Consider the following 12,652-nt stretch of genomic DNA (forward strand, 5'->3'; position numbering starts at 1 on the left):
TGGATGGGCTGTGGATCCATTTGCCCCAAAATGGAGCTTTCCCCCTGCGGCTCAGGGGGAAGTTCTTGACGACCAAACAGCTGCTGGATGCCTGCAGGACACAAGTCAATTTTGTTATGATACTTACTGCCATACATTCAAAAATATTTTCTAACAAACAAAAAACATGGTGTGATGGAGTAGTCATTTTTCAGAGTGGACATATTGGTGGATCCATTCAGACAGTTTACTCATTAGCTTATAATTACTTGAGCCGCAAAAAACACAGGACCATAAAAAATTTGGGGGAAAAGACCATTCCATACATTTATGAAAAACATACTGGATGAAAGTGAATGGAGTGAGGCAGGGAAGTTTAATGGTTTAGCTAAGTATCACCTCAACTTTGGTATGTTTGGGAACATTTGGCGATGGTTGATCAAAGTATTCAGTTAAGAAAACAAAATGTGGACTCACAGCCAGACTCTGACATGGCGGCAGCATAAGCACCGAGCTGTTTGACATTGAGACTTAAGCCAGGTTCACGGGGCAAATTGCTGGCCGACTTCCAAACTGAGTGAGACGCCACACGTGACGAGGAAAAAAAAAATCAAGGGAGTAACAGTTTTGAATGTACCGGTTGTGGTGTGCAGCCACACAGCACAATCAATACATCAAACATGAGCCAATTCCATTCATTAATGTTTCCAGGTTAGACCGGAAATCTTGCAAAATCTCTCGGGATTAAACGTGACTTCAGAGTAAACAAACATGGAGGACCAGTCGCGATACTTCCTGGTTTGTTTTTACCAGAAAAAAAGCAACAACCGTCAACCGGCAGCGAGCTTGTTTGTCCTTGGGGCACATCACACATGGCGCCGAGTCGGGGCAAAACAATCCAACATGTTGAATATCCCTGATTTGAGATTGAAGCGGCTGAGATCAGTCTGAACACACCTGTAGCGATTATTGGGTCATGACGAATTAAAAATTTGAACGGCGCTTAGTAAAGTCGTAATTCCCGCAGTCGCCGCAAGGTGCACCACATTTGCTTTTACTTAAAATTGGGAGAAAAACAAACAAATAAAAATCCAAATCCTTATTTACTTACTCATAATCTCAAGTCACTACACGTAAATTTTCATGGTTCTTTCATGGTTCGCCCTTGAGTCCACGGTTCCCCTGGCGCTCCATCTCCACACTCTCGGCTCTCACCAACTACACTTCTTGTCGGGGGACAGTATTATCAGGCACAGCCCGTTCTTTTCAAACTATTACTCGTGACCCTGAAGCCAACATTATGGCCACAGTAAAAAAAAAATCAGATTTACTAGATTCCCTTCCACCATCCGCATCCCAGCTCATCGTTCACGTAGGGACGAACGAGACAGCGCAACGACAGTCTGAGCAAACCAAGAAAGACTTTCATGTGCATTGCTTAAAACGTATGGTATAAGCGGCATGCTACCGACACTATCTCGTGGCATTGAGCGTTTTAGCCGTCTAGCAAGCCTGAATACATGACTTCAATGCATCTGTAGTCATTTAGATCTTGATTTTATTGATAATTTTAACCTATTTGAATCGCTGTTCTTTTTACCAACCAGATAGTGTTCATCTACACTCTCTGGGCAACTCCATACTAGCTGCTAACATCCAGTATGCCGTCATCAATTCCATTCCAAGCTGACAACTGTTTACAAATCATTCAGCACGTGTTCCGGCTACTTCTTCCAACCCCAACTACGTCAATAATAATCTCACTACTTTCACCTACAGGCCACCATCTGTAGTACACCTTCTTTCCAGCTCACACATTATGATATACCCGTTTTAACGACTACTAGCACTAGAGTGCATTACAAACAACAAAAACCTAGGAATACCATCCCAAAAAATAATCTCCGGTCTTTGCGACATCATAAATCTGAACACTCACTCCGAGAAAGACAGAAAGGCACCTACTACCCTTAACATGGCACTTCTAAATGTACGCTCTCTCTTAAATAAGTCTTTTATTGTTAATAATTTAATTTTAGACTTACAAACGTGTCTATTTTTAACTGAAACCTGGCTCGGCGCAGATGCACAAACAGTTCTCAAGGAGGTTTCTCCACCAAATTTGAGTTTTTTTTTTTATTCTGTGCGGGATGGTAAGAGGGGAGGTGGCACAGTATCAATAACAACAAATACTCTGGTAGTGAAACCCACTTCACTTGACAACTACTCCTCATTTGAGTATCATGCCATAGTTTTTAATAACCCCCCCAATTGTATGTGTGACACTATACAGACCTCCCAAACAGTGTTCTTGATTTATTACAGAATTTATAGCAGTCATTCATAACAGGATTCTTTTAACGGGTGATTTTTAATTTACACGTGGACAGCATTTTAGGATCAGTCCCAAAGGACTTTTTAAATATTCTTAATATTTTGGGTGTTACCCAACACGTCGGGCAGCCAACCCAAAATATAGGGTACACCCTGGACCTTGTCATCACTTCCAGGCTTCCGGCGTGTGCGTCCCGTGTTGTGGAACTGGCTGTTTCTGACCACAACTGCGTGCTTTTTAATATCACTGGTTATTCAACAAGAGGCCTCGGTGAGAACTGTGACAAAACGCTATCTCACCTCCGAAAGGACTCCAAACTTCACAGTTTTAAACCAATGTTCTGCACCTATTTCACCCACCCCCTGTGGTTTCTTGGTCGAAGATTTTAACTGCAGACAGGTAAGTCTGGACCTAGTCACACTACAGAAAAAAAAAAGCTATCTGTTAAAACCGCCCATGAATGACAGCTGAAGTGAGGAAATTAAAAAGGAGTTGCAAATTATTGGAACGTATATAGAGGAAAAATAAGAATGAAAACTATCTATTATTCCGCGACCCACAAAAACTTTACAATCATGCTGTGAGAAAGTCTAGAAATATATACTTCTACAATCTAATAAACCACAAGAATAACTAAATAAATATATATTTTCCAGTATTAATCAACTGTTTAACCCTGATCTTAGCAGCTTCCCGTTAACCCCTACAAATGCTCTTTGTGAGGATTTCGCAGTTCACTTCAGAGGAAAGATCGATAGTACTCAATTTTACCTGAGGAAACACTGGACAGTTTTGCACTGATTAACACTGAGATGCTTGATAAGGTTTTCTTTACCTTAAGGCCCACCACATGTCTTTTTGACCCGATCCCAACACCTCCTTTTAAAACACTCCATGGACTGTTTCGAGAAGAGCTTTTAAACATTCTGAACCGTTTTCTTCAGACGGGCACCTTCCCTGCTGCTTTTAAGGCAGCAGTGGTGAGTCATCTTCTGAAGAAGAGCAATTTAAATTTGAACATATTTGATAACTACAGACCAGTGTCAAACTTACCATTTTTAAGCAAAATTTGAGAAAAAATTGTTTACAATCTCCCTGAGCCGGCATCTTATCGTGGTGGAAGAGTGCGTGTGTCCCAATGATCCTAAGAGCTATGTTGTCTGGGGGCTTTAGGCCCCTGGCAGAGTCACCCATGGCAAACAGGTCCTACGTGTGGGGCCAGACAAAGCACGGCTCAAAGACCCCTAATGATGAATACAATAAATGGTCTTACGTTTCACACCGGCGCCCCCTCTGGAGCCAGGAGGTGGGGCTCGTTGGTGAGCGCCTGGTGGCCGGCCGGGCACTGCTCGAAGAGGAAACGTGGGTCCCCCTTCCCATGGGCTCACCACCGGTGGGAGGGGCCAAAGGGGCCTGGTGCTTAGTGGGCTGGGCGGCAGCCAAGGGCAGGGACCCTGGCGGTCTGATCCCTGGCTACAGAAGCTAGCTCTTGGGACATGGAATGTCAACTCTCTGGCAGGGAAGGAGCCAGAGCTGGTGTGTGAGATAGAGAAATTCCGACTTGGTATAGTCTGACTCTCCTCCACACACGGCTTGGGCTCTGGTACCAATCCTTTCTAGAGGGGTTGGACTCGCTTCCACTCTGGAGTTGCCCACAGTGAGAGGCGCAGAGCAGGTGTAGGCATACTGATTGCCCCCCGGCATGGCGCCTGTGTGTTGGGGTTCACCTCGGTAGACAAAAGGGTAGCCTCCCTTCGCCTTCAGGAGGTGGGGGACGGGTCCTGACTGTTGTTTGTGCTTATGCACCAAACAGCAGTTCAGAGTGCCCACCCTTTTTGTTGCTAGGTTGCCCTGTGCTGAGCCTTAGGGGCCTTAGATCATCTGTTTTGTTTTGAATGTTTGATTATGCACTTTTTTTGTGGGCTGGGGATTTGTTTTTAAACTATGTAAAAAACTTTGAGTTGCATTTTTTGTATGAAAAAAGATTGATTGATTATTAATAATTCCAATCCACAATACAACTAATTTCAAACAAAAATCAAGGAACTGCCGCATGCTTTGAGAAGCCTCGTAAACCGATGGCGAGGACTTAGGCCTTGTTTACTCACACAAATGTTATTACTCAGCTAAAACTAACATGGTGAAGCAGCATTTAGCTGTTATGCTGCACACAACCGTAAACACATGCCAGCAGTCCCCCAAGTGTAAATGCTTTTAAATCCAAGTTAAAAAAACATGCTCTCTCCCCAATACTTAAAAAAAAAAAAAAATCCCCCCAAAAAATCTTGTTTTTCCATTGCATGCTCTTTTAGTCATTTAGCAAGCTAGGTTTAATTTATTTTCTTTGCTTTTAAATGTCTTCAATCATTTTGTTTGTAAACGCTTCTAAAATGTTTCACTTTTAATTATGTGAGGCACATCTAGTTAACTTATCTTATAATTAACTTGTAAAATGTGCTATATAAAAACAGCTGCCTTTCCTTGCCTACAACTAAGACATTCATTTAATGCATTAACATAAGAGAATGGCGGTTCTAAATTGTGAGAGATGGCACCAGAAATTATGATTATAATAATAATGGATCAGATTTATGTACCGCTTTTTTGGACACTCAAAGACGTTTCACAATGGATACATTATTCGTGCGCTCACACATTCACACTCTGGTGGCGGTAAGCTACTTAAGTAGCCACAGCTGCCCAGGGGCAGGCTGACGCAAGCGTGGCTGCCAGTGTGCGCCTACGGCCCGTCCGACCACTACCAAACATTCGTACCTTTCAGACAACAGTATGAGTGGCACTAGAGACAATGTTAGTAAAGTGTCTTGCCCAAGGACACGACACATGACCTGGGGAGAGCGGGGATCGAACAGCCAACCTTTTGAGCATTTCTAGTTCTATTTTTTTAAATCTTACATGCTGACCATTTCTTGCCTTTTTGAGTAGTTTTCTTTTTTCCAGGAGTTGTCTTCTTTTTGGAGCATTTTGATGGTCGGACGTCACTTTGACGGTCTGCGTTGCTCCTCAAAGACTCATTTTTTTCTATGTCGTCGCTTTGTGAAAGTGGAGCTCCAGGGTCTTCTGGCACTGGTTCTCCACGCTGGTCTCCACTGAGACTGTGATGAGGAAGCTTGGCTGGTTCCTCTTTATACTCCTGCACAGATTTGCCTGCCAGTGGCATCATAATTGCACTGTCCTCTTCCTCTTCCTTTTGAGTGTGCAGTGGATGCTCTTGCAGCTGAGGGTGATATGCCTGATGAGCAATCAGCCTCTGGACATCTACAGAATGCGAGCAAAACGAAAATTTCAATATGATATGACTCCATGCGAGTCCAAGTAAGAGCAGCCTTCCTTTGTCAAAGAAGAACCGTGTTGCCCTCTACACTGGAAGGGGCGACACAGTTTAAGGTATTATCACCCTATAGTAAAATACTGGCTGCTAGATGTGAGAGTCATCACATTTTTGTCTGTACAGGGCAGATAGTTGATAGAGCCGGGGGCTAGCAGGCTCTATCTGAAGCTCCAACACCTCCAACAAGGACGTTTCTTTGTGGACACGGGAGAGGCGCTACATTAGATAACTTACATTAAAAGACAACTCAGAACAGAATTTTAATTAACTAAATACAGAGGAGCGGTCCCTGTTCATTTCAGTAGGTTAAGGACTTTGGATTAGGATTTTACATCACATCAACAGTGCGCTCCGCTAAAGTCTCCCCCACACCGTAACTTGCGGTGTATTGCTACATCGACGGGAAAAGCTGCATGCATACCGGCTATTAGCGTATTTTTTTTTATATACCCGTATTAGCTAATACACTGTAAATTTTAAGTGGAAGTTTAGTGAACAGACCCATGCGTATGACAACTTGAGTCTTGCAAACAGCTTCCACTTGTCGGTGTCGCTCGGTCTCCTCTCTCGCTCGACGAAGTTGCTCCTCGTACGACGCTATCGCCGTTTCAAACAGTCCGAAGATTTCGTCGGCGGCCGCAATCAATCGCTCCCTTACCAAATCTTTCAACATTTTGATGTTGTAGGTGTATGAGTGAACGCTTACACATGAGCACAAGCTGAACCTCTCAATACTGTTGCGTGTACTTTACGCGGACGTTATGTGGGCTGTTAACCGGAAATGTTAAAAAAACAAACAAAAAAAACCCCGTTGTTTTTTCTGTTGCAAATTAACACTTAATCTTTCAGCAACTAACTCGTTCTTAAATCCCATTTATTAAATTAATATGTACGAAATTCACGATAATTGCAGCCCAGTTAACAAAAACAAAAAAATCACGAAAAAGGTATGAAGTAGTTGTTGCCATACGGACCACAATGACAAGAGCGCCAATGTGCAAGACGTAAACAGACGCGGAAAACGTCAGCATTGAACTTCGGTCATGGCAGACGTTTTAACGCATATGTTCACTAACTTTATGTCACAGACGAACTCAACAAAGGACCTCAGTGTTACTGCTCCAGGACCGGCACAATGCAGCTTCCTAAAAATTAAAGAGCAAAATCTCGGACACTCCGTATTCGTAGCGGCTGTCAACAGCTTTTCAACAAGAAGTGCAGATTGACTTGAGTAAAAAGAAATACTAAAAATATAAGTACTGATTAAATCCCTGTCCTTAAGAAGAAAAATTAAAAAGCTGAAACTCCCAAATTAATTTTGAAAAATAAAAAGTCCAACAAAAACAAAGAAGGTAAAAGGTTTTAAGGACTACCTGGTTTTGGCTTAAATTTCAAAATCTTTTTCTTTTTTTTTTCCCAGGTTTGCAGTGGTGCAGAATTGTGTCTAATATTTTGACTCCCATATACAATAGAGGTAAGTCTACACAGCTCTGTTCAAATTATATTTTTTTGTGACAATAATTCATTTTGTTTTTATTTATGGTCAAAAGATTTATGACCTTGAAATTCCTTGTCAGGTGTTGGACTATGCTAATTGCATTCAGTCTTTTATTTTATTTGTAAGAAAATCTAATTCTGCTATGCGAGGACATTGGAGTTGTACCAGCAAGTGGCAGGCCTTCATGAGTCCACAAACACGTTTCCCATCCCTCCAAAACTGATAATTGTGGACAGACTGCAGGACTTTCTGTGCACCTGCAGGTGACATCCCCATGGGGTGTCACCCCTGAGAGCAGTCCTGCACAGGCTGAACACGCACACCTCTTGGCGTTGTTGCGTGACACGGCGACTTTTCTCACGGGCCTCCTTGAGGAACAGACATCAAGCCCCGATGTTTCACAGAGGCTGGTAGAAAGTTATCAGCCAACACCTCTTTACAAGAGCTAATTTTGTGAAAAAATATTCAAATTAAACTACATCTGTATCTGGCAACAGATAAACTCATGTTGAGTTTATCTGAAATCCTATGAATCCTATAAAATCTATGTGGAGAACATCTTCTGATCACAACTTTTGAACCCAATGGCGTAGACACTCGGAACAAGCGTCAAGTCCGCCATTTTCAGGGCTCCTGAACACGCTGGATGTGTTTCCGTGGCTGGATGACGTGAATGGACGCCAAAATGTTTCTATTAAGCGGTTTAATTAGCTCTACCCCAACTGACTGAAGGTTGTTTGTAATTTTCAGAGGTGGGCATTTCGTAAATATTGACGGAAGGTCCGTCAATGACGGACACCCATTTTAATGACGATTGCCGGAAAATTTTGAAAAATTAACAAAATTAGCATTGACGGAAGAGGGTAATCGTCAATCCGTCAATAAATTTGGCAATCCGTCAATGATTGACATCCAATTTTGCTGACTGATTGATGAATGACGATTGACGGAACACTGACGGATGCCCACCTCGAATGACAGAAGCATTGACGGACGCTCATTTTGCTGAGCAATGAACAAATGACGGATTTACATTTTGGATTGAAATATTGATGGATTGACGATGACAGAAGGGTGACCCGACTGTTGATGATTGCCGAATGACGGACGCTCAAAATCCATTGACCTTTGGTAATTTTCAATGCTCCATTAAGTGTTAAAGCATAAATAAACATATCATAAGACAGAGCGTCATTAAATCCACAAATGTTGAAAAAAAAGAAGTTAAAACTATTCTGTTGGGGAAAAAACAAGGTGCTAAGAATCAGTTAGGGCGGAGTCAAATGTTTATAGGTCCACCTCACAAGGAGCCACGCCTCAAACTGCACTATGCAGCCAGGGCTACTCGAAATAGATAGTAGAATCCTGCCAATGATATTCACATACCCACTCATTTTTATTCATCCATCCATTTTCTTAACCGCTTATCCTCACAAGGGTCGCTGGAGCCTATCCCAGCTGGCTTCAGGCAGTAGGCGGGGTACACGCTGAACTGGTTGCCAGCCAATCGCAGGGCACACAGAGACAAACAACCATCTACACTCACAATCACACCAATGGACAATTTGGAGTGTTCAATTAACCTGCTATGCATGTCTTTGAAACCGGAGTACCCGGAGAAAACCCACGCAAGCACGAGGAGAACATGCAAACTCCACCCAGGAAAGCCGAAGCCCGGACTTGATCTCACGTCCTCTGCACTGGGAGGCGAACGTGCTAACCAGTCAGCCACCGTGCCGCCCTAATTTTTGTTGTATTACTGAAAAATGGGGTGAAGTTTGCACATGTTTGGAACCCACAATGAATATTCACAAATCATGAAAAAAATCAGCTAATTTACTGGTCGCACATATGTGAGTAGATGAAAAATGTGTGTGGTACTTACACTGTCTCAAATTTGAGGGGCAAATTGTCACCGTATATAGTACGGGGCAGTCTGGAGTCCTGCATATAATGCTGCATTGATACCAATAGCAGGAGAAGCGTGTCGGTGCGATTACATTGTAGTCAATGTACTTTGAGCGGAATGATGCAAAAGAGCATGGGGCGGTGCGGAGGACGCATTTGGAGCGGTGGCAAGCGGCGCGGCGAGGCGAAAATCCGCGCTTTCGCCTAAGTTTAAAAATTTAACTTTCTTCGCGCTTCGCCTCGCTGCAGCCAATCGACTTTGAGTACAGGCTAGGAAAAAAGTAGAAATACTTGGCGGTGCTCTCTTTTGTTGACTCTAAAGTGCCCTACAGTAGTTGTTTACCAAGTGACAGGCCTACTCCTCTCTGGTGTGTGCGAATGCACGAATGAGTGGCATTCATTCCAAAAAACTACACGGTGAACCACTAGCGAAGGTGGGGTGCCTGGTGGGCCTGCCGTTCTGCTGCCTTGGGCTTGGGGTGCGGGCCATGTTGGGGGCCCCTGGCTCTGCTCCCCGGCCGGTGGCCCCTGCAGAGCCCGGGGGTTGTACGCCTTGGCGCTGCCATGGCGTGGGGGGGCCTGGGGGGGTTGTGCTTGCTCTGGCCGGGTTCGACGTCTGTGAAGTTGCTTAAAACAGTAGTCTTAACATTATGTGTATTTTAAAGAATATCCTGTATATATTTTTATGTTTTTATATTATCAACTGTCGTTTAGAGGCGGCGCCTAAGGCGCGGCTCAACTTGCTCAAACTGTTCTGTGTTTTTCCATGACATATGAAAACAGAAACTTAACCATGTTTATATGAAAACGAAACTTAACTGTAATAAAAGCGACTTGTGGCCGGGGGAGGAGAGGAAGTCGGACGGAGCCGAGCGTGAGTCAACGTCTCACGTCTCCCCTTCTCTCCCCAGCCGCGGTTGCATTGAAACAAAGCACAGCCTCTGCCTCGTTTTTCCTTTGTGCACGGTCGGTAACTAAGGGGATCTGTAATATCAGACCCAACATTTAACTGGTGCCGAAACCCGGGACCTGCATCTGGACGGACGACCGCCGCCGAACCGAGGACACCGAGAATCTGTCGACAGCGTCTCCCCTTGCGGGACGGGTCTCCCCGCTCCGGCCCCGGCCGTTCGCCGGGTCCTGCGAACCAGACCGGCACCAAGGACTAACAGGTATTATGCTGTTTAATTATCACGATTTACACAAAAGTTTGAAAAAGGAACACTAAATATACTGTAGAAGTAACATAAAATAGAAAAGTGGGGAGTAAAAGCAAAGCGCTTGGGCGTTGGCCCGTGAAGATAGAAAAAACCATGGTATATATGATCCGGGCATCAAAGGGATCACGGTTTTATTAGATGAGATCCATAATACTTTTATTGACTAGTTTTTAACTTTTTAAATAAAAGTGTAGTTTTCGGGTGCCCGGGTAGAGGAAATTAAATGTTGCCGTAAATACGTAATAATTTACCCCTCCCCCTCATTGTTTATCAAAATATCTGTGTTCAATATAACTAAGATTTATCAGGTCAGAACAGAACTGACTGCGATTAAAAATAATCACCTAAAACACAAAACATGGTTTTAAATTAGAAAATGGTGCACCACAGAAAAGAGTGTGTGTGTGTGTGTGTGTGTGTGTGTGTGTGTGTGTGTGTGTGTGTGTGTGTGTGTGATAAGGAAAGGGAGTAACTGCTGCCCGCTCCGGAGTAGAAACAATGGGCCAGTCATTGAGAAAAGAAATAGAACAACACCAGGATGTTAAGTTTATTGCAAGCTTTGACGCTAATGCGTGCAAGTATCTGGAATCCTGGGTGACCAAGTATGATTTTAACCCGTCTTTGAGAGATGTCAGGAACAAAGAGGAAGTTAAGAAAAGTTTAGTGGAGAAAAGAGCAAAGAAGATTAAAAAGGGAAAGAATGTAGAAAAATTGGAAGCACAACTACGTGCTGTTGAAGTGTGGATAAAACAGTGCAAAAAGAGGACAAGAAACACCAATGCAGATGTTAGTACTAGAAGGAAAAGACAAACCACGCCCATTCTACAGTCTGGATCCGATCCAAAAAGGTCCAACATCAGTAACAAACAATCTGCAACAGATGCCAGAACAAATCCTACCAAATTCAAATTGGGTGCCCCAAACCACGTACCCACTTCACTCCACCATCCGCTTCGCCCCGAACAAAGAGGACAGAGACTTCTTTGATCAATGGTCCCGATTGACAACCATGCGGGCCCAAATAAAGGACCTAATTTGGGACGACCAGGCAGGATGGATGGCAGCCACAGTAATCTTTCCAGATTACATATATGCATTAACCACATATGAAGGCTTTGGCATTCCCTTCCACATTTCACTGGAAAAACCAACAGGCTGGAGATGGAAAGACATAGGATCAAAAATAAGAGATGTAACATGGTCCGAACAACGACTCCCGTGGACTCCATGTCAAGATGGAAGATTTAAACGCATCATGTCATCAGGAAACGTGGTCTGGAGGAAAAAACTAAACTGGGTGACAACATTTGTCCCCAGCACCCACCTAAGTACATGACATCCGGAGGAAACCACGATCCTGGCACTAAAAGACGCCATGGATCAAATACCACCTCAGCTGTGGTCAGCGTCAAAAACCGATGTGGGCCTAATGACCACAGCCACAGAAGTAACAATTGAACCAAGAACAAACTATCGCCCACGAATCAATCAATACCCACTCAAACCTGATGCCAAAGAAGGAATCACACCAGTAATCATGAACATGGTAAAAGCTGGAGTGCTCATAGAAGCCCCCAAGGTAACTTGTAACACTCCAATCTTTCCAGTAAAGAAAGCAGACACCACGACCTGGCGAATGGTCCACGACTTAAGAGCCGTAAATCAGGCAGTAAAACAGAGAGCCCCCTGCGTCCCCGACCCCCACACTCTACTCAATGCGCTGAAGCCACAACAGAAATGGTTCACAGTAATTGATCTAAGCAACGCCTTCTTTTCCATCCCATTGCACGAGTCTGCCCGTCATTGGTTTGGTTTCACCTTTAATCAAAAGAAGTACACCTATACGAGACTACCCCAAGGCTATGCAGAGAGCCCCACCATTTTCTCTCAAGAAATCAACAACTGTCTGAGCCTCCATGAACACAGTGAAACCACTCAAATCTTGATTTACGTAGATGACATTCTCATCGCCAGTCCAACCAAAGAAGAAAATCAAGAAGAAGCAGTGAAACTGTGTCAACACCTGGCAAAGACAGGAAACAAAGCCTCACTGACCAAACTACAGTGGACTCAGACCGAAGTAGTTTTCTTAGGTCACATCATATCGGCAGAAGGAAGAAAACTAACCTCTGATCGGAAACAAGCTGTCCTTGATGCCCCCAAACCAAATACCAAAAGACAGATGATGGCCTTCCTAGGCCTAGTGAACTTTTGCCGTCTATGGGTTCTGGACTTCGCCGAAATAACGCAACCACTGGTGGATTTAATTTACCAAGAAGACATCGCCCTGGCCGATCCCATCACATGGACGAAAGAAGCTAATGAGAAGTTCAATCAGATAAAACAGACCATCACAAGCA

The 12,652-nt window shown here is 43.8% G+C and overlaps 1 protein-coding gene across 1 annotated transcript in view; it reads right to left on the reverse strand.

Moving 5' to 3' along the window:
• The window catches only part of LOC144043998 (uncharacterized), a 7,735-nt gene extending 1,291 nt beyond the window's left edge, over positions 1-6,444 (reverse strand). The window contains exons 1-3 of the mRNA XM_077558148.1: positions 6,168-6,444; positions 5,249-5,593; positions 1-91 (exon numbers count right to left, since the gene is read on the reverse strand). The exon at positions 1-91 is cut by the window's left edge and continues 1,291 nt beyond it. Coding sequence (XP_077414274.1) covers positions 1-91; positions 5,249-5,593; positions 6,168-6,339 — 608 coding nt within the window. The 5' untranslated portion in view covers positions 6,340-6,444. The remainder of the gene's footprint in view (positions 92-5,248; positions 5,594-6,167) is intronic.
• Positions 6,445-12,652: the final 6,208 nt, after the last annotated feature.

This window comes from Vanacampus margaritifer, chromosome 2 (genome assembly GCF_051991255.1).
Source record: "Vanacampus margaritifer isolate UIUO_Vmar chromosome 2, RoL_Vmar_1.0, whole genome shotgun sequence".
In the NCBI taxonomy this organism is placed as follows: domain Eukaryota; kingdom Metazoa; phylum Chordata; class Actinopteri; order Syngnathiformes; family Syngnathidae; genus Vanacampus; species Vanacampus margaritifer.